Source organism: Vanacampus margaritifer, chromosome 1 (genome assembly GCF_051991255.1).
Source record: "Vanacampus margaritifer isolate UIUO_Vmar chromosome 1, RoL_Vmar_1.0, whole genome shotgun sequence".
NCBI lineage: Eukaryota > Metazoa > Chordata > Actinopteri > Syngnathiformes > Syngnathidae > Vanacampus > Vanacampus margaritifer.
The window spans coordinates 37,141,155-37,163,751 of NC_135432.1; the positions used below are offsets into that span (position 1 = coordinate 37,141,155).

A 22,597-nucleotide genomic window follows, 5' to 3' on the forward strand; every position below is an offset into this window, starting at 1 on the left:
ACAGTACTTATGTTGACACTACGTCTGCACTGCGAGGTGGCTATTCAAACCAGTTTTTCCACTGTGCTGCCTTGATTGTGTTCCAGCACAGTAAAATAAGCACTACACAGCAAACCATCATTGTTGGAGAGTCAACATTTTTATTATTTGTAGAAAAGCGCATAATTTAGTACAGGCGCTGGGGCTTTCCCATGGTGCTCTTGACATATAGGGCGCGTACATTTTGCCAGTTCTTCTTCAGCAGCGACACCAGAAAGTTGACGGCCAGGTGGATGTTGTACACCAGCTCATCCTCCGTCATCTTCACGTGTCCGACGGCCACAGCCAGGCAGAGCACCTAAGGTGTGCACAAACTCAGGATGAGTGTTGCGCAAAGCCATTAACAGATGACGTTTGCCGCTCATCTTACCTTCTTCATCTGGAACTTGATGGTGGATTTGACCTCGTCCACTTTGTTGTTTAGGTTTTCGTTGTGGGTGAGCAGCGAGGGGAACTTGCCGGCCTTGTTGAGCCCAGGGCCCAGGATACGAGGGATCTGCTTGATCAGAGACTCGGAGGCCAAGAACGCATCATACTTCTTGGCTGGAAGAATAGCAGATAGTAAAGATCCTAAGCAGACTCGAAACATTCAGTGGTGCAAGCTGGAAATGACTCCTCACCTAGCTTTTTCACCAGCTTCTTGTTCTTGTTGAGCTTTTTGAGAGCCTCCACATCCATGTGTGGCAGGTCAGCAGCTTTGGCCTCATCACAATGCTGCTGGTCTCCCAAAAGGCAGACTGAGAACTTGGGCCTGGGGAGAGTCTTCAGCCTACACATCAAGAGTCACAAGATGCACCAGCATCGCCTCAGTATTCACTCAAGCCAAGATTCATTTCTGCTCCATATGTATGAAAAAAATAAAACACTTGACAAACACTCCCACTTCCTCAAAATGACCAATGAGCTAATTTTGACATTAAATGGAGGGCATTGGCAACCTACGTCAGTTCATATCTACCATTTCTGGAAATAATTTAAGAGTATCTTAAACTGAGACAAGGTTCTAATATAAATGAGCCACAGTAACAGTTTCAATGTTAAAAGTCTTACCATACTCCCACAATGCCAGGAGTCTTCATTCATAATATAGCGAACACTGGTCGGCTCGAAGGTCATGAGCTTAAAAATGGCTCAGCCCCTCAAAACCTCCCCTCATGTTTTAAGACCCAGGGTAGGGGTCCGCCTGCAGAAGCTCGGTCAGCTTAAGCAGACTACCCAAAGTACTTCTCCATGTCTGCGCCTGGCCTGTCTGGTTCATACTAGAACTAAAAAAAATAATAATCCATACGCTACCACTTTACTGCTTCACTCAAGATTCCAACAGGGCCAGACGCAAACAAGGAAAAGGTTGGGTGAGACAGAAAGTGGTCCAACCTGACGGTGCCGGAGAAACGCTTGTCCTTCTGGGGATCATAATTTTTCAGGCTGATCTGCAGCTCCACAGTCTCCACAAACCTAACATAGCAATACACACATCAGCAACTTGGAACAGTGACTGGCAAAGCCACAAACTGCTATGAAAACTTACTTTCTCTTCTTAGTTTTTGAGCCAGACAGGACTTCCTTCACAGCCTCATACAAAGTGTCTCTGGAAACCTTACTGCAACACAAATTAGAGAAAAAAATTCCCCAAATTTATGGTGAATACTCAAGATTTATTGCATCTAATGAAGACCATTTACTATAACTTGCTGGGAACAAATACACGCTTGTATTTATTAAAATGCTGTCAAATTAAAATTATGGGTGCCCCGATCCGATATTGGTATCAGTATTCAAGCAAAAAGCAGTACTGGATTATATCGGTCTACAACCCAAATCGCTGTTATTAGTAGGGATGTAAATTGCCTAGTACCTGGAGATTTGAATCACGATTCATAGGTCACGATTCCATTCGATACCAATTAATCCCGATGCGAATCTATAAATTGATTGCGATTTTTTCAACTCAAATTATGAAAATACTAATCAGTAAACTAGTACATGTACACTAAGTTTTGTATGAAAATGTATTTATCTGAAATTTCAGGGTTATAACTGAGCCACTGCATTTAACAAACAGGTTGCAGTCTGTTTCACGTTTGAAGAGCACTGAAATAAAATATTATGGCTTAATGTTCTATTAATCTAACATTCTTCCATGCTTAATGTGTGAATCCTAACCCTAAGTAAAACATTTTGTTAAATATTCCCATTAAAAAAATCGATTCGGCCGCATATCGACTCGCTAATTGCGCGCTGTAATATCACGATGTATATAGCTGAGTCGATTTTTTCTAACACCCTAGATATTAGCACTCACATCCAAGCAGTCCATTGCAGACTCCCTTGCTTCCCCTTCTATCCAGCCATGTCTAGATCTAGCATGAGTCATTTGTTTATATTGACTTTATTAGGGTTATTTCTCAGGATTGTTTATATTTATTTTATTCAAGTGCAGCACATTCATGTTTGAGGTTGAATTTATGTAACCCAAATGTATGTAATAAATAGGTCATATTTTCACATACCTACTGTTGCTGCTATTTGTTTGAAAAGTACCACTTGGTCACATCTCATTACATTACATACTAAAAAATATATATATAAAAAGCATCTATCACTCCTGCTGATATAAAGGCTCTATATCAGACAGGACTCTAAACTGCAATATCGGTATTGTATTGGAAGTGAAGACGTTGTATCAGGTCACCTCTAGTGAAAATGGATAATGTCCCATAGCAAACCTCATGATGACACATGTGGGTGCCAAAGCACCCAGCTGGCAATTTCCATGCATAAAAATGTGGGGCCATCTCATAATCCACTTTTGTACACAAAAAGGGACGGATTATCGTGAATTATTTTCTTAAATTGATTAGATTCATTTTGTGATAATTGGGAGTAATTAGTGACCATTTGTTGCTACATACATTTTATCCCTGACAATATTATTGAAAAAAAGCACTAGTTAAAGAGCCCATATAAAAAAATTAAAAAATGGATGCCTTTCCACTAGTTAAATGTTCACTTAAGTCAGAAAAGGGATCAGAAAAATTCTTGATTATTTAAGAGTCTCTTATTTTTCTTAGTGGTTTTGCTTTACTAATCGTGCTGTCACCGCTGACTTTAAGCTCGTCGTATGCCACGAAGCTGTCACATTTTCTTTAAAATTGCATTAATACAGTCATTAAAGTAGTGCTTAACATCTGCTCCATGATTTATATGCCAAACAGTAAGCCTAAATGTCTCGGATAATAATGGATGCAATAAGATTATATCTTGACGCGTAACGTCGTGCCGCGAGACCGCAAACTACTAATGGCACCAGGACTGTCGATAAGGTAAAAAGGATTTCACCAAATGGTCAAACCTATCAAACACTACTCGTTTAAATTGAAAAAATATAAATAGACTGTTCAATTGCAACCGAATTAGCTATGAAGTAATAGAAATACACAGTACCTCATTTTAGCAGCTTCTCGCTCTTGCCTCGCTATGCTAGAAAGGAAGTTCAGCGGGAAGTTACGTCACATAAAAGCTGCCTATATTCTACGTCATCATCAAGCGACAAAACTTTTTTTAAATACTGTACTCGTCTTTTATTGAACAATTATAAACAAACAATTTGTCATCAAATGACAAATTACTTGACATAGATTGAGCATAAGCATTTTAACAATGTAATCGAACACAGAAAATAAAAAGAAGAATAATTAAAACAAAAAAACATAACTTATATTTAAGTTACTTATACTTATATATAACTTATATGTAAGACGACTTTCTATACCAAATCAAATATTTCCAATAAATAAACAAAATTAAGTTTTTTTTTTATTATTATCCATAACCAATTTCAATTTTTTACAAAAATAGTACAAAATCATTTTTCCATTGGAGTAGACAGGGTTTGCTTTGAAATATCTGCACTTGTGAATAAAAAAAAAATCCTTAAAAAGTAACAAAATGTTCAAAACTAATTTGAATTTTTTATCGTCCTGAAACACACCAAACAGAATAGATTCTCCTGTCAGGGGTAAATCAATATGTATTTATTTATTTTGAGTAAACGTTAATAGTTTTAAAATCACTTTCTATCGAATCGTTTATTTTCCCCCAAATAATTCAAATACATTTGTACAATTTCAGATTTATAAATTCAATAATATCTATATACGCATGGTTTTATGTTTTGTGCAAGATGTAAAACTATATTATTACAGTAAGATAAAATGATAAGATAAATACCAAAACAAGAAATTATTCAACAATATTAAGTAATTGATGAGCTAGGTGGCGTAAAAGGACAGAGCACACAACCTAGGAAGAAAAAAAAAAAAGAAGAGAAAACTTAAAGATCAGTGTCCATCACTGTTGTGGGAGAAATACAGTAAATGTAATTACAATAGTTGTTTATACAGCAACATAAATATTAATAAAAAAAAAATTATGTGTCTGGGATTTTTTTCAACATTGCTTGAAGACACTTTTTTAGGAAGGTCTCATTTAGCATCAGGCAACCAGACATCGAATGTTTGTGTGACGCATTCACCTGGGAAATAAAATATGGATACTGGTTTTAAAAAAGAAATGTAGAAAAATAAGTCAAATATTTAAACAATAATTTTTAATTTATACTTACAAGGTTGCCATATTTTGTAAGGACAGTCAACATCATTTTTGCAAAGTTGACAGATTTTGTGAACGAAGGGGCCTGGCTGACCAGCTGTTCAATCAACTGTTTGAACAGTTCCTCATTCATGTCAGGCTGCACAAAAAGAAAGAAAACTGTCATGTCATGTATGACATTATTTTGACACTTTGTGTACAAAAACATCTGCCAACCTTGGAGTCTAGCAAGCTGTTTATAATAGAAAGCAGCGTCTCATTCCAGGATATTTTCAGAGTCATGCTGGAAGGAAAAAAAAGTAAGAAGCAACTAAAGAATAAAGTGTTCAAGTGTTTTGTCATACTGAAGCACGAGCAGCCTGTAGTGAGAATCCAGACAGTCTTCTGTCAGTTTGTTCAGGAGATGAGCTTGTGCACTCCCTAAAATGAACAATGGCTCATTCAAGTATGCTTCTAGATTCGCATCAGCAACTTTTCCATTTTTTAATCCCTACATTTTCTCACCTAGGTTCTCTTGCTCGAAAAGTGGCTCGATGAGAGCGTGGCACACTGATCTGGTGTAGCAGCTGCAGAGTAACATCACAGCACTCACCAGGCATCTGGACGCAGGCTCGGACAGGGACAGCACCTGCAGGAAGCAGCAACTTCTTTGAAGCCTAACTCGAAGTGAACAGTGACACATGCAGTACATACCCTTTGCAGCAGTAGCCCCTTAATGAACGTCGCTGCCGTTCTAAAGCTGAGGTTGGGCAGGAGGGCCAATATGTTGCTGCAAAGCTGCGGTAGCGCGTGCTCCGCTATGTTGGACAAACTCAACTCGCAACACAGTGCTTCCACCTTTTACACAAGAGAGCAACATGTAAGCATTAGCTTGGTCAAAAAGGCTGCTGTCTTTTTCTAAAATTCTAGTACATACTTGAGTGGCATTACAGTCATTCAGCACTTGAAGTACATTAAGCGAGCTGTGGTCCCACTGTAAAAGGATTTTTTTTTAAAACTGTCACAACAAACAGTGCAGGCAAGCAGAAAACATTCTAATGCTTTTCATTAGTGATGGGAAAATGAAGCCTCATGAAGCACTTGTGATATTTTTTGACTCCTCTAGATGGCACTATTGGTTTAAAAAGGCAGTGGAAATGTAATACATTTTCATTGCACTAGCCTTTATATTTGAACCAAGAGCACCATCTAGAGGAGTAAAAAAATAGTAAAAGTGCTTCATGAGGCTTCATTTTCCCATCTCTACTTTTCATACCTCTGTCTGACTTCGTAGTAATTCCTTGATTTGAAGAACAGACGCCTGAGTGAGCACATAAAAGACAACGAGTATTCACTCAATAGGAACTGGTGTTATGAAAGTGACCAAAATGGTTAGCAGTGTACCAAGAGGGTGTCCGGTCATCAATTCTCAGCATTAGCACAAAAGAACTTTGATAAAACTGATGGATTTAAACAAATGCATCTTTACCTTCATGTGTTCGGGCAGAGGATCACGAGTGTTGTTGCCCTGTTCCGGTGCAACTGTTTTCAATTTTTCTGTCATCTTGAATGGAACAAATGGAACAAGTAACAATTAATTGAATAATTGATTACAAGAAAGTGTTGGATCAAAATCTATGCCTCAAAATGTTATTGTGATAATTTTTCTATATAGACTATTATTGCAGACTCACTTCATGTCGGGTAACTGTAAGTTGGCGCAAAGACGGAAAGGGTGCATAACACAGAACGGCCAAAGTTTAGAATTAAACTAAACTTTAACAGCAGCTATGATCACCAACACAAAGTTTCTATGTAAGCTAAATTAACATAGCCTGCCATTCCTAGTGAAAATGCTGTCGTTTCATTTGTTTCCCTGCAACACAGAACTAAAACAGAAGTGGATTTGAGCGATTCAGCAGGAGGAAGGACCACATTTTACTATCAGGAAAGGGCAGCATGCAAGTCTACGATAGCATTTCACCACCGAGGCTGTTCCAAGTCTTTTCCTTGGAAAAACTTTACACCGCTGAGGGAATCTGTGTTTGATTGATGCCACAAACAAACAAGCCCTACCGAAAACTTGGTCATCCAGGACATATTGAAATTAAGACACGTACAAAAACACAAACACACATCACACATTACCATCAGCATAATTGAAAACACTATAATACTTAAAGTCCCCTATAGCCTTCTATGAATTAGGCCAACAGAATTAGCAGTTACCTTCGTACCTCACGAGAGACTGTGGGGGAGGGGGAGTGAAGCTCATACGTGGCTTAATTTCAGAAAACTATGACCAATTGTTATCAAAATTCTTATGCACATATCTACATATGACCACAGTAATTTCTGAAAATATGAAAGTGACCGATGCAGTATTTTGTATTTTATAGGCATATACTGCACATTTGTCATGTCGCTCAATGAGGAAAATGCTTAATGTCCCTAAAATCCAAACTTTTGAGCCGATCATATTGCTATTTTAAGAGATTGATGTGGGCCAAAATTAGAGATGGGCATCATGCACAGTGCATGTCAATTTGGGTGGCGATTGGTCATAGTCAGAGGTGGCAAATCCAGGTCCAGAAGAGTAAAAACCCTGCCACAATAGCTAGCTCCCTAGCTAGCGCCCATGGTGCTCGTTTACCTGCTAGGTAGCTCCCTAACTAGCTCCCATGGTGCTCATTTACCTGCTAGGGAGCTAGCTAGCCAGTTAGCTAGCATCAGGGGCTAAAGCCAAACTGTGGCAGGGTTTTTACTTTCTGGACCTGGATTTGCAATCGTTGGTCATAGTTGACATGTTAAGCTTTTTATAGTAAGCGTCTACGGGGAGGAAGGCTGAATGCCAATATAATCCAAAATACTGTGGCGATTTTTTTTTTTACATTTTTAGAGGTTGAACTGTGCATAAGTCATAGAGATGTGTGGGTGAATATTGGTGACCATTCATAAAAGTTTTCTGACCTTAGGTGACATACACGCACCTGAAGCGTTTTAAACAGGCCCATTTTGATAAGTTTCTCGTGGAAAAGTGTGCACCCTTTCGAGTTTTCCTGTACAATGCGAGTTTACACATCGGCAAAGGGGATTTTGGGCAAATGGCAGACTAGTTAACGATCAACCCGTAAACAGCCAGCCACTAACCTGAGCTCAAAACAACCAATTTAGACACCTGCATCATTCATTGGGCCAGGCTGCACCTTTAAAAGCCACACACCCTCAATGTCAAGGGTATTATTGTGTGGCATGTGAGAATGGCAATGACAGTTGGACAACAAATAATACCCCACATGCATATTTTGTTGCTTAATAATGCAAAATAAATTTGTACCCAATTACTTGTTAATCACTATAATAATCAGTTCTAAAAAATATGATAGTTGCAGTCCTAATAACAAGCTGAATAACCACAAAGGTGACAAGGTGTCTAATCGCCAACTTTCTCAAAGTGCAGTGTAGTTGTCATCTTTACCTCAGTATGTTGTGGCAGAGGATCGTGGGCGTTTTCCGACGCTGGCATCTCATGTGAAGCATCCATGTGCATTTCCTCTGCTACCTGCCAACAAGTGTTACAACGTTAATGGCTGCCATTATAGCAATAAGAGTGCTCACGTCTTCTTATTATTTATTTTTTAAACCAATTACCTAGAGAACATTAGTAAAATGATGACAGTTGATTAACAAATATGTGTGGTGTCCATCTTTACCTTTGTATGTTCAGGCAGAGAATCATGAACATGTGCTTGTCCAGCGATGTGTTCATCCGTCTTTATTCGCTTCTTCTGCTGCTGAATTTCTTCTTCCTCATCATTCAGACCATCAAAATGGCCCTTCCTTTTCTTCTGAGTTCCCGCTTCAGACAAAAAAGACACAGTCTGGCGTTCTTCGACTTGAAGGCCAGAGCGCTCCCTCCACCCTCCAGTTTCACCACCGTCTCGCCGTGACAGAGCAGTTAGTTGCTGAGCACACGCTGGGCTGTAAATAGGTTCCTCGATGGGACAGCCCATGACTCTTTCCAGTTGCTTCTTCCATGCGGCAACCCACGGGCTTGGGCAGGGATCCTGACCAAGACACCGGAGTAGACGGAGGACAGCGACTTTAGGGAACCAAGAATCAATCAGGTAGATGAACGTCAGCAAATTTTGCTTGAATAGTGGTGGCAAGAGGCAGACCAGAGGTTTACTGCATGTGACAGGGAAAATGATTGTGAGAAATAAGCACAGTTAACACTGACACAATATTGTAATGGATAAATTATTATTTCAGATATGCTACAAAGTTCCAGCCATCATCGTACACGGAATTACTACTTTAATGTGAGTTCATGTGTTTGTGATGATGATTGACAAGGAGAAGCTTTGAGCATGCATGACATAGGACTGCCCCCTCAAAACTGGCTTACTTCACTGTAACAAGACGTTAGACTGTTTGAACTGTTGTTAAACCGATTAATAGCAGACTGGCTAACTTTGTATCTACTGTACATTGCATAGTAAAGCGAGAAAACTCCAGAACTGAATATTTCGATTACAACTGTTCTCGATTGGATATTTTGCTTTGGTGCGCATTGTTTCCTACATTCAGCCACTGCCACCAGGGTTGGACTTACACGGTAAGAGGTTCCCCATTCATCGACGGGGAGATGATTTCGTCTCGACAAAGTGTTTCGATGAAGTCGTACAGTGATCTCTCAGGGTTGGCCCGCTGCTGGCGCCTGAAGGCCTCCAGCGCTCTGTGGGCACCGGAAACCCCTGAGAACAACGACCGGGCCAAAAGCTTCCACTGACCGTCAAAGCGATTCAGCAACTGTCCGGCGTTCATGGCCAGGTGAACTCGAAGTCGACCACATTCGCCGTTAGCTTTACTTCATCCGGAACTGAATCCACCGCCAGTCAGATTCCACACTGCGCATGTGTACATCGCCTGCCACCTTGTGGAAACTTCGTGCATAGGATGTTGGCTTTATGTACAATTTCACATTAAGTACGATCAGCCTCCGCTGAACCTTGATTGTCATTTGACCTATTTATATTTTATGTCTTTGTTTTTAAAGAACTATTTGATTGCACACGTTACAAAACAAGGTACAAATTACAATGCGAAACCAAGCAAGGTGCTTCTCGCACATAGAAAAGGTGTCAGAGTCAGACTTTGAAGGTCCCGCAGGTGTCTCTAATCTCTTGTGTTTTAGCTCCATGACACTACCGCCCGAGTGGAGAGTTTGCCCACCGCAATCAACCGCCTTATGTCTTCCAGTCCCCTCCAGTCTACTCTTTTTATTTAATGTGCGAACCACTTTAGTTCATTGACCATAGTCCAAAAACTTACCACCATTCCAACCAATATTTAAATGTTCATATTGTGAAATAAAATCTTTTTTTTTTTTTAAATCAATGTTTCTCAACAGTATCAGCATGGGAATATTCATTGAAATAGAAACACCATTATTTAGATCTTGTGTGGATAATTGTATAGTACTGTATGAAATAGAAAAAAAATCCAATTGGACACGAGATGCGATATTTTTGTTACGAGATGCGATATTTTTGTTAAAATTGTTGCAGTTATTCAAAAGATAAGGCTTTGGTTGTGCTTTTAAATCCTGAGGTGATGGGACTTCAAATAAGTATTTTTTTTCCACTGTGTGGGCTGCTGAAAATAAATTAATACAAACCGATTAAAGTTGTAAATGTAGTTAAATTTTAAGTTAATGCACAATACTTTTTATTGTATCTTTTAGGACGGGCTGTTGACAATGTTGGAAAGTTGGAACAATTTTAAACTTAACTGTAATAAAGTACATCTGAACAGCTGTATTATTTAAATACTCCCATAATCTGACTGCTTTGATGAAAACAACCTACTACACTACTGTATTATAATGTTGGTCGTGGTGGTACTTGAAGAGGTTTTTTTTTTTACGGTGGTACTTTGTATAAAAAGTCTGACTAGTGTTGTGCCGATACTGCATTAAACCACTGGCATCAGTATCGGCGAGTACTAACAAACAGGTCAATGCCATTTATCGATACTATAGAAATTTTAACACAGTGTGATCACAGGTGTTCGGTGCATGCATTTCCTGTTTCACAAAGCTTTTAAACAGTGCCTGAACAAGACAGTAATGATTTTACAGCCAAATGAGTATGCAGTTCTCTAGAATTATTACCCCCCCCCCCCCAAAAAAAAAAAAACCTGTACCGAAATTGGCATCGGGCGACATCACAGCTGGGTATCGGAACAACACCAGTGAGAACCATTGCAGTATAGTGGAAATTAAGGAATTGCCGTATCAATTTCAAAGAATTCAAAACATTTTCAGTGAGAAACTGTGAAATAAGTTTTATTTTCAGTGTACGAGTACAACTTGCTTTAAAATAAATTAAAAAAAACATTTCAATGGTTATGTCAAAAGAGTATCATCAGGGTACATTGAGGCAGTAATATTCAGGATTGGACATAACCATAAAGGGGTATGGTACACTTTTTATCGTTTGACAACTTAAAAATGACCATCCACACAATTACAAACATTTTTTGGGGGGGTAAACTCGTTTTGGAGCACTTCAATCGAACTTGAGGCATAGAGAAAAAGGTGTCAAGGAAGGAACAAAACACTGCTGGAACACGTAGCCTTTGCACTTGTTTAAATTCATCCTGTCAAAAACAGTTTACAGCTAGAAGACAGTCATTTGACTAATGTGCACCATTTATTTCTAGCTGTCCACTGCGGCAGGTCAATTCAGGTTAGTTTCTCCCTGCTAAATAACGACTGAGCCTCGCCTGCTCCAAAAGCATTATTACTACTGATCCATGGGGGTCAGTCATGCCATAACAGCCACATTGTCTTATGGTGACAATTAGTTCTAGGACTTGTTTCCACGCGGAGAAAATTGCGTGGGAGAGGAAAGGAGGCTCAGAAGCCATACATAAAAGGAATGTTAAAGTTGTCGTCATCATCGTCATCAGCACGAAGAAGAGTCATGGCTATGAAGAAATTGAGCAGACCATCGTAGTCCTCATCGTCGTCGTCGTCGTCATCATCATAGTCGTCGTCGTCATAGTCATCATCATCGTCATCTGTATTACACTGATGAGCAGAAAGACAAGTCAAGGGCACGTTCAAGTGGCAACAGCGGACGACATGTTCAGCAAATCATACGTACCAGGAATGACCTGCGGCGTGCAGACCTGACATGCCGGTAGAGGCACTCAGTTTCAAAAGGGCAGTGTTTGTATCGTGCATAGTAACTGCAACTTCGCTTACTACAGGTTGAAAAGCAAGGGAAATGGACATTTCAGTTACGGACCCATTCCTGCAACACATTTTTCACCATCGTGCGTGGGGGTCTCACATTTTCAAAAGATTGCTCCAAGTGTACATTTCTTTAACTCAAATTATATATATATATATATATATATATATATATATATATATATATATATATATATATATATATATATATATATATATATATATATATATATATATATATATATATATATATATATATATATATATATATATATATATAAAAACTTATTTTATGGGTTCTTATGCAAGAGCATAAAGAAGGTTTTGATACAGCTTCTGACATGAACAGGTCGCTTAAAGCAATGGTAGTTATTACAAAAAACCGGCCAGCAGAGTATAAGAGATTAGCCCAGGGGTTAAGGCAAAACATTTTAAGCAATTTTTCATGATCGATTTTCAGATTTTTTTTTTTATGTTTAAATTGACTTCAGTCAATTAACACACATTTTGCAGGGCAGTAGGGCGCACACTGATTCTTTGAAAATAATATATTCAGGCATTAATCAGGGATGAAAAATGTGATAAGTATACAACCGCTCTGGAGGGAAATAGGGAATGCAAAAAAAATTAAATATTTCACTTAAAAACATCAATTTCATGTATTTTGAGAGCTAAAAATGACCATAAAGACAGATAAAGACACATTCATACTATCTAGAGATGGTCATGTTATGCGATATAAAAAGGGTTGGGAGGCTTATGTGCTCGACACACGGGAGGCAACAAGCGACACCGAAATGCGTACCTTATCGCTTCCCAGGTCTCAACACACGGGCCGCGATAAGGAGCAGACGGCGCCAGCAGCATACATCGCTCTCTTGTTACAACTGATTTGATTATTTATTATAGATTAAATTAGAGGGAATGCAAATGTTTTCATTGTAAAAACTGAAGTTTCACTGCAGCACGTAATTCCAATATAAAGATCCATCCGTTTCCTATGTAATTTATTATTATTATTAATAACTGTTACAAAAACAGTAAAGAAAACTTATTGGACAAATTAACCCTGTACCAACAAGCTCTCATGCGCCGACCTTTTTGTTGACGTCACAGAAATGATTGCATGAAGTATCGTACAAAAAGTTGTTTTTTTTTACAAAATGATAAACGCTGCTAAAATCTCATCCATTTTGCTGGATAGCCTACTGTGTAGCATGCCCTGCGTTCATTGTCTCATCAATGAAACCTTCGCTGATTGGTTGAAGCGCCCCGGCGACACCAACAAAAGTTGAACACGTTTAAACTTTCTAGTATCGCGTCGCAAGCCTGCGAAATTTCACATGCACGAATGTCATGTGTTGCCCAGGGGGAGAGGGAGGGAGGAAGGGAGTGGGGGATTTTCGCCTTGTTGCCCTGCTTCCATAGGAAATGAATTGAGAACGAGCGACGTTGCCTCCCGTGTTCAGAGCCCATTACTTTTAAATTGTATTCTTCTGATAGTTTCTAGTTGTTTAAAAAAAAAAATAATACCGTAGTAACGTAATCCAATCACCACACTATTAAAATAATGCAACTTCAACAGTAACAATGGACCCCAACTATTTGCAGGAGAAAGAGACTGGGCCATGTGTAATTGACACCCATTTAAATGCATGTATGGATGAATGAATGGAGAGCTGTTCACCTTCGATATATACATAGATTATTTATTCAGCCCATGAGGAAAGTAGATTTGCTTTCTCCATAACAGTTGTTGCCATTGAAACATGTGAAGTGGGGAAAAAGCGCGCAAGTAACGCTTATGATGGCAAAATTTACAGATTCACACCCAAATAAGCTTAGCTTCATCTCTCACAAAGACACAAGCACGTGCGCACACACGCACCGCGTAATTATGACCCAATTACGCTACGACGATAATGATGCGTTACATCAACCACAAAAAAAGGACTTTTAACCGAATCGCTAGTTTTGACGTTTTTAATTGTTCATATAGTGTTTAAATAGTATAGCAAAGGGAGTGTTTCATCTCGCTTTCCTTACTAGCGTTTTACCTATGGAGTGTACACCGGCGCTTCATTTGCGCACACCGGAGAGAGGGCTTTGCTTCACTTATTGCAGCCACTTTCACTACAGCATAACTCCTTTCAGGATAAAATAATTTCAACATTGCAATCAAATGGCCGACAGTGCTATAATGCTCTAGCTAATGCAGGGTTCTACACGTTAAGCCTTTTCGGGTGGTTGATACAGACACAGAGAGCAACCCCACCATATTTAAAACTATTTGCGGCGATCGAAAGCTTTTATCTCCGTGATCCTAACGCAACAAGCTAGATGCTATGCTAACCACTACAAACTACCTGCAGTACAATACAAACTCTCAAATGCCCCCTTTCGCTTTTGGTGCGTAGAAACAACGCAACAGGCAATTTTTTTTCTTCTTCTACAGACAGTTCTCGGAAAGGACAGAGCGGATATAAGAATTTAAGACTTGGGTAAATTAAATTTTAGACCTAGGATGAAAATATGGGTGTTTCTTAAAGACATTTAGGATCTAAAATGTAAGCTTCTGAATTTTTGACTTTTTTTAGACCCCACGGGAACCGTTATTTTCTAAATGACGGAAATCCGTCGCCGGAACGGAGAACTTTAACCCATGGATTAGCCAGGGCCATGTTGCAACAAGCTCTTTCTGCCATTGTTTTCACCAGAAATGTGAATAAGGATGAAATTTAGCTATAATCTAATGCCGATTGCTGCAAAACGGAAACAGATAGAAATATACTTTTTTCCCTGATGTAAAAAGAGACTCTAATCTTTTTTTTGGTAGGTTCCATGTTTTTATACCAAGAAAACAGAATATTCTGTGGGCCTTGCAAAATCAGTCAAAATCCAGTAAAACAGCCGGTGCTTCAGTGAAAACGGCTGGGAGTGAATGAGTTGAGGATTGTTCTCAGATGATTGTTGTGTTTTAGCTAAGAACAAACTACAATCAAAAAACTGGTGATTAGAAGTTAAGGGATTCATTTGTTTGACCTCCTCCAGTTATTGAAGGTATCGTTTTTTGGGGGGGGTATTGAATTACATATCAAACCATTTTATGTTTTCTGTTGTCAGCTTATATCGGTCAGTCCCTGCTAGCAGATAGCCGCCAACGCAGGCGACTAGTATACCATTAACAATAACAGTGTAGTTAGAGTATTTTTCACATCCTTAATTAACTATTCATTAACTGAAGCATGCATTCAACAGCTTACCTGAATTTTTCTTTGAAGCTTGCTATTAGGTTTTCCTTTGCTTGACCTTCCACCCAGTACTTGTTAGGCACGTAGAAGGCTGATCTCACCCTGCATTGTGGGCAAGTCCTGAAGTAGATAACACGTAAAGTCACAAATGGATTAATAAGGTTCATGCGTATAAATGGAAACCTACTTGACGACATCGGGCCCGAGGTCTCTGGTTTTCCTCCAGGTCATGATGCACTGAAGGCAGAAGGCATGACTGCAGTTGGGCAAAATTCCAAACACCTGGTTTCTGTGGTCCATCTTCTCATACACCTTGTCCATGCATATGCCACAGATGACATCTCGACTCTGAAGGAAGGCATCCAAAGAGCCGTCGGTGCACGAGGCTGCAGCGGCACCCGCGCCTTCTGTGCCACCGGGAAGGCTTTCCTGCCCAAAAACACTGAGATGAGCTTGATCTTATTGGGTTCAACTGAAGGCAAACATTAAGATCACAGATCACACAAGATTACAGACCTCTTTGTCACATGAACTTGCACAGCACTGTTCAGAGCTCTTGGCCGGCACTTGGGAATAAGCATCTGTAAAGAAGATGTATATTGAAATTCCAATATCACACAAGCTGTACAATTTTGGCCCGATTAGACTCAATCTGATGAAAATTTGCTTCGGTTTGACGGTGATAGGTTATTCCGATCAACATTCATGAAAAAAGATCAATCGGAATGACCAGGCTGCGTCTGGTATGTATGCGCGTGCTCAATCTTGACAAGAGCTAGTCGAGGGGAGAACCACCAAAGTCAAACTGCTTAAAGTTTTTACAGTCAGTAATAGTTTGGGGAGCCATGACATGATCAAGTTCACAGTCAACACTCAACAGAGCTGTATATCAGGAAATTGTAGAGCATGTCATACTTCCCGCTGCCGACAAGCTTTTTAGAGACAAGGATTTTATTTTCCAGCTGGATTTTTCGCTAGTCCAAAAAAACAAAACTACCTGTACCTGCTCTAACAGCTACTGAATAACAGTACTTGATTGGCCAACAAACGCATCCGACTGGAACACCATTGAAAATGTATGGGGTATAAGCCGCGTTTCCACCGCAGGACGTTCGGTTATGGGGAGGTGGGTAGGGACTTTCACAGGAACCGTCCTCTCAGCCGGCCCGCTTGTGGCTGTGTCTCCACAGCGGAGTACGACCCATTTCGTGACGTCACGAGTTTCGATCGACACGTAAACGCCATGCGACGGTTTCTCTCGTGACATCACCCAAGCACCGCACGACGAAAATCACGAGGAAAGAGGAAAACTTCAGGTGGTTGCTGTTTTTCTCTGCTTTTTATTTTATGTACTTGGCATAGATGAATGGTTTGAGTGAGAGGAGACGGCGCTTAGATGAAGAATTTGAAAAGGCTAACAGAGTGGAACGAAATAGGCAAAGGATTATTAAGAGAATTGTTTGGGTGGAAAAGACTTAAGCAGAGAATGCATGTTCGTCACGCATGAAGGTAAGATAATTTTTTATACTAAATAATTTTTAGCCAATCCGCACGAAAGCCCGATCGGGAGTTTATTGGTCCGGCGGAGTACCTACCCTTGAGTAGGACCTCCGCTCGTCCCCAGTAAATTCCTGTAAATGTGGCCCGGTTGGGAAGGCTCCTGCAGTGGAGACGCGCACATACGGGGCTGGCACTGTAAATTTACCCCGAAGTTCCTGCAGTGAAAACGCGACTATTGTCAAATGCAGGACATCTGAAAGCTAAAGCAACTTGGGTTACACTAGAACTGTGCCAAATGCTGACCGCCGCCATGCCACCTTGATGCAATGCAAGAGGAGGACCAAAAAAGCATATTAATTGAATATACTTTTCAAAAGGCCAACATTTGTGATCAAGAGCCTTTCTTGTTGGTCACGTGAAATATTAAAATTTTGTGAAACACCGATTTTTACTGTTTCAATTCTTTCTGCCATAATAAAATTTAAAAAAGCTTGAAATAGTTCACTTTGTGTGTGTGGTGAACTTGTGTTACAACTTGGGTTTAAATTTTTGAAACAAATTATACAAATAAACTTGGCCCTGATATTTTAATTTTCTGGCCTGCATGTGTAACGATTAAGCAAAGAAATGTTGGTCAGTTTCTACTTCCTGTTTTTGCTCTACAGCTGTTTGAGTGATAATACTCACAGCCTGACTGAAGCAGCTTTTTGCTTTTCATGAAAAAATAACTGATTTGAATCTTCCATGAATGGTGTCAAATGCTTGAGTCTATTGGTGATTTTTGACGTGTTATCTTCTCATGTTAGCCAGTTGCTGTATTCATGTCACTCATTTTGTCATGGGTGTTTTATTCATTTTAACTGATAGATGTTCAACTTGCCAATTGTGGTCTTTATGTAAGCAACATTCGTATTTCCAGCAGTGGAGGGAAGAGAGTAATTTGTTCTGGTAATAATTTAAGAGAAGAACAGCTAGTATTAAGTAAGCGTTATTTGTAAAATACTTTTCACAGACACCAAGTGATTCACAGGGTTAAAAACATAACTGAATATAAACGCACATCAGGAGAAATTATGTCAGCACATTTATCAAACTAGAATGCATTCTAAATAAGTGAGACTTTAATTAGTTTTTTTAAAGCATCCACTGAGTTTAGGGAATGCAAGTCCACCTCAGACTCAGAGCAGAGTTGTAGGGCTTGATTAAATCAGCGATGTAGAGAGGGGCCTGTCCATGTAGGGCACGAAAAGTTAGTACAGACGCTCCCCTACTTACGAACATTCGAGTTACGAACAACGGTACATACGAACATTTCTGCGCATACAGTATGTCGAAAAATGTTCGGAAAGAAATGCTGTAAATTAGATTTTGTATTGCGCGTAGTGCTTCTTTCCGCCGCTAATACCGACGATTGGCGCTGTGAGAGCTCATTGGAGGCTGAGCAACGTGGCGAGGAGGAGGAGGAAGAAACGCCGGTCCCCATGAAGCAGGAAATAACTTTTGAAGCCGATTCCAGCGACGACGAAGAATCTCTCATGATATAAAATCCTCCTCTTCCTCCTCCTCCATCATCTCCTTAAGCATCGAGTACATCTTCCAAAAGTAAGTTAAACTTCATTTTATTTATCTTATTACGTACATGTACATACTGTGTGTGTGTCTCGCTCTCTCTCTCTCTCTCTCTCTAACATACGTAGTACAGTACAGTACTGTACGTATTCTTTCCATTTTATTAAGTTTTTTTCAGTACAAACCAATGCAGGTTACTTGTACAAGCCTTAAACATACTTATATAAACCTTCAATATACTTATATAGGCTTTAAACATAAATTATAATACAAAATATAGCACTGAAGCAACTTACGAACAAATTCACCTTACGAACGATCATCCGGAACGTAACTCGTTCGTAAGGTGGGGAGCGTCTGTACTAACATTTTAATTTGAATTGGATATTCTACAGGGAGCCAGTGAAGAGATTATAGCGCGGGCGTGATGTGGGCTCTCCGGTTGGTTGTTCCTGGTCAAGAGCCTTGCAGCGGAGTTTTGGACTAACTGCAAAGCTGAGCCAAGTCTTTCTTACGAATCTTTTTTTAAATCAATTACTCCATTGAATAATCCCCCTCCTCCTTTTTTTAAATTATTAATCAACGTTGCACGCAAGTTGAATTGAGTGGATACAAGAACTCATTATTTATTATCTTCAATACATATGCATTATTAAAACACCAACAAAATTTGCCGATGCCAAACAGTTAGCAATCACGATTAGCATTAGCAAACTAGTGATTACCACTTAACTCATTCACTCCGTCATTTTCACTGAAGCGACCCCCTTCGCTCTCAGCCGTTTTACTGGATTTTGACTAATTTTGCAAATCCCACAGAATATTCTGTTCTATTGCTATAAAAACCTACCAAAAGAAAGATTAGTCTCTTTTCTTTAATCAGGAAAAAAGGTATACTTATATCCGTTTCTGTTTTGCCGCAATTAGCATTAGAATATAGCCAAGTGTCATCATTATTTACAAATCTGTTTAAAACATTGAGGAAAATAGTTTTTTTGCAACATGGCCCTGGCTGATCTCTTGAACGCTGCTGCCACTTGCTGGCCATGTTTGTAACAACTACCATTGCTTGGTCCAGGTTTATTTTCTTAGGTTTAGGTTCAAACACAGCATGCTTAATTAAAAGAGGTAGTAGTAGTTTGTTTAAATATTAATTAAATTGTGATTTTAATGTTATGTGAAGAGACGTCATTTTTAGAATTTTGATTTTTTAGAACAAAGTATGTGAGCGCCACGCAAGTAGCAATAAAATTTACTGCTTTATAATAAAGAAAAAAATATATTTAGATTTAGCGCATTTGAGTTAACATGTTTTTTAGTGGACCTTAGCAACCGTTTTTCCAGATGACAGCTTAAACTGTTTTATCTCAGGTCTCTCAGGGAAGCTTTCCGTTCCCCAATCTTTTTTGCACCACTGACCACTTTCTTGCGATGACCCATTTTGACAGACCGTCGAAGCCGCGGTCCAACAAGACAGAAAAAAACACCCAGTCCATGTCATCCCAGAGTTTGGCGGCTTGTCCATGGCTGCTCGAGTCTAGCTAGCAGTTTTCGTATGAGCAAACAAAGTGAAGCCAGTCACCATAGCGTTTTGTTCATTTGCGCTGCAATGGCAACTTCAAAATAAAAGCCTCACAATTAATACCATACATGGATGATGCCTTAGTAGTCTTATTCTGAAGTTAACCCGATTAATTAATCATTGCGGCTAACTTGACCGACTTTGAAGGGCTGCCCTGTCCCCAGTCCTAAGCTGAAATAACAGAAGTCTCTAAATGCAATATATTTGAAATCGAATCAGTCTGGATCATGACTGTTTCAGTACACCTGCGCATGGCTTATGTACATCCCTGATGTTGCAAAAGGCTCAGTCCATTTAAATCTTTACATCACACAACCGATTGTGAGTTATGTCACCTACCTTGTAATTGTCTCTCAACATTTCTGTTCCCAGTGTCTGTGATGGTTGAAGAGTTCACCATGGAACCCGATGTGCCACGTTGCCGTCTTGGCGACACATCAGCCGGCACATGAGCAAACGTCTCTAAACTCCTTCGGCCAGCTGGACCTTGGGCCACGGTGGAGGTGGAAAAAGAGGATGATGTGGAGGAGAACATTGTTGGTATAGACACTCTTCGACCTGCAACAACTGCATCACCTTCAGGTTGGGGGACATGGATATACCTAGTAGGGAAGCACAATTTCTATTAAGTAACACACATTTTTAGGACATGACTGTGACCAGCAAAAAGCATAATTTATTACCTGCAGCGTTCACCATACCAGCATGTACCTTTCTGGAAGTAGCGACATATTTGGGATGGCGGCACAGCGGGCAATTCATGACGATAACGGCATCTCGAGCCATATCTGCATGTGCCATCCAAGAAATGCCTACAAGAAAATAAACATGCTGGTTATGGTTATTAATGATGCATTTTTAATAGAAATCAGTGTGTCACGAGTCATTTAGCTAGTCAACAATCATTGCCAACATTTAAGCAAAATGCATTCAAACACAATGACCTTAATTGACCAAAGGAGAGTGGACTGAGGTGGGCTGTTGTCCAGTTTCTTACCCAAACACTATACATTTAATGAAAAGGACAACAGTGCCACACAGCTAGGGGATTATTATTATTTTTTTTTAAAGATCTCACTACTAAAATTATACAAATATAGCACTGCTCCATTAGTGTAAAAAAGATTTCCTGTGGTCCAATTTTATACATTTATGTGATGCTTTGCATTACGACCTCTCACGCACTACAAAAACGCATATTCAAACAACCGTATCAAAGTTCACATCAACTAACCCATAAATGATCTCGCAGGCATCCAGATCGAACAAAGCGACGGTGAGTTAAGGACCAAATTAAAGTTAAGTTAAAACCTGAACAACAGAGGATCAGATTTGAGAAAAACATTGGTGTACTCAAAAAAAAAAAAAGTAAATATGCAGTGGCGTAATGATATTTGTTTCTTAATCATCATGAAAAGTCATTAACATGATCAGAGTCGTCTAATAAATATTGCTAGGGTTAGGGAAACTGGTAGCTCTTCGCATTAATCAGTACCCATTAAGTACCTCTCTGTAAAAAAATAAAAATAAAAAAATATATGTTGATGAGCCCCTGGTCACCTAAACAAATAGTTTCGGTAGAAATTACTAAAAAACACAACTTGATAACAGGAACAGAAAGCGAAAAAGCAAATCAGCATTTGCGTTCCTTCCTGTTCTTTCACACAAGCGCAATACACGGCCAAATCAGATACGTATTCACATTTATTCATCAATCCATACATCCATCTTCTGCCGCTTATCCGAGGTCGGGTCTCGGGGGCAGCAGCTTTGGCAGGGAAGCCCAGACTTCCCTCTCCCCAGCCACTTCAACCAGCTTCTCCAGCGGGATCCCAATGCGTTCCCAGGCCAACCGAGAGACATTGTCTCTCCACCATGTCCTGGGTCGTCCCCGGGGCCTTCACATTTAAGGTCAGTTAATCCGCGTCAACACTAAAACGCTTTTACTTAACGTGCCAACCATAAAAAGGTAACAACACATATATCACTTTCTCCATTACGCACGTTGAAAGCCTACGTTTCTGCACGTATTTTACTTGGGCTTTGTAATCTTGGAAATACGTGTTGCTGCGCGATGCCGAACAATCATAATGGCAGTAAGCGACGCCGACGACAAAACCCACGAAAACAATTGCTAGCTAGCATTATGTGGTATAGTCTTCTCTCCACGCGCCGCGTACACACTAAACAGTACCTCCACGATTGTTTACCAGCCGACGGATATCTGAGATTCAAAAGTTAGTGCTCCGGGTCGACAGTAAGCTTTGCTTGCGCTTCCAAAACTTAAAAGCGACTGAATATTTGTAAGAACAACGGCGATTACACGTGAACTTGTAGGGCAGATTCGAGACAACCAAACATTGCTGTTGTGCATTCAAATAAAAACATCGTTTATCTAAACTTTTTCGTTTCCGCCTTGCGCTCACCACGGAACATTTCCTTGAACGGACATTTACTAAGGGTTGCCGTTTGTCGACTCGCAACATTTAACTATACAGCTACCACTTTTGCTCTTGTGCTCTTACCTACAGATACTACTATCACGGGCTGAATGCAACCGATCCATGTCCGCGGCAACCCGACGTGCTTATGCTTGTGCTGCTGCTCGCCGCTGCCGTGTCTCCTGCTGTTGTTGCTGCTGTGCTCAAACCGCTTCGCGTTTCACCTCCCACAATTTTAATAGTCGCCAGCCGGTCTCTCTTCGCCAATCAACAGAACGACGAGCCAATAGAAACGTGACTTCCACCTTTGATCGTCACTGTTCTCAATCTCAACTGTGCACTGTGTATTACTACCTTTTATCTG

The 22,597-nt window shown here is 39.9% G+C and overlaps 3 protein-coding genes across 6 annotated transcripts; all 3 read right to left on the reverse strand.

The window, feature by feature from the left end:
- Positions 1–120: 120 nt before the first annotated feature.
- Positions 121–3,578, reverse strand: rpl10a (ribosomal protein L10a). The gene is made up of 6 exons (XM_077552769.1): positions 3,484–3,578; positions 1,568–1,639; positions 1,414–1,494; positions 660–808; positions 410–582; positions 121–337 (listed from the first exon to the last, which is right to left on the reverse strand). The coding sequence occupies exons 1-6, from the start codon at positions 3,486–3,488 to the stop codon at positions 167–169; spliced, it is 651 nt and encodes a 216-aa protein (XP_077408895.1). The 5' UTR covers positions 3,489–3,578; the 3' UTR covers positions 121–166.
- fance (FA complementation group E) lies at positions 3,548–9,771 on the reverse strand. 3 transcript variants are annotated; one of them, XM_077552719.1, is made up of 12 exons: positions 9,247–9,771; positions 8,343–8,696; positions 8,108–8,191; positions 6,119–6,193; positions 5,906–5,950; positions 5,567–5,623; positions 5,344–5,487; positions 5,155–5,278; positions 4,995–5,070; positions 4,867–4,933; positions 4,664–4,789; positions 3,548–4,573 (listed from the first exon to the last, which is right to left on the reverse strand). In XM_077552719.1, exons 1-12 carry the CDS (start codon positions 9,454–9,456, stop codon positions 4,469–4,471), a joined length of 1,467 nt encoding a protein of 488 aa, XP_077408845.1. In that variant the 5' UTR covers positions 9,457–9,771; the 3' UTR covers positions 3,548–4,468. The 3 variants fall into 3 exon arrangements, with proteins under 3 accessions (XP_077408845.1, XP_077408837.1, XP_077408853.1); XM_077552711.1 differs by having other exon boundaries at positions 8,343–8,817; positions 9,245–9,770; XM_077552727.1 differs by having other exon boundaries at positions 8,343–8,731; positions 9,245–9,410.
- A 1,179-nt stretch (positions 9,772–10,950) lies between these two features.
- mkrn4 (makorin, ring finger protein, 4) lies at positions 10,951–22,484 on the reverse strand. Of its 2 annotated transcripts, XM_077552824.1 has the most exons (9): positions 22,318–22,484; positions 20,476–20,604; positions 20,369–20,394; positions 20,132–20,278; positions 15,658–15,722; positions 15,329–15,570; positions 15,154–15,261; positions 11,802–11,901; positions 10,951–11,725 (listed from the first exon to the last, which is right to left on the reverse strand). In XM_077552824.1, the coding sequence occupies exons 1-9, from the start codon at positions 22,356–22,358 to the stop codon at positions 11,552–11,554; spliced, it is 1,032 nt and encodes a 343-aa protein (XP_077408950.1). In that variant the 5' UTR covers positions 22,359–22,484; the 3' UTR covers positions 10,951–11,551. The 2 variants fall into 2 exon arrangements, with proteins under 2 accessions (XP_077408950.1, XP_077408942.1); XM_077552816.1 differs by having other exon boundaries at positions 20,132–20,394.
- Positions 22,485–22,597: the final 113 nt, after the last annotated feature.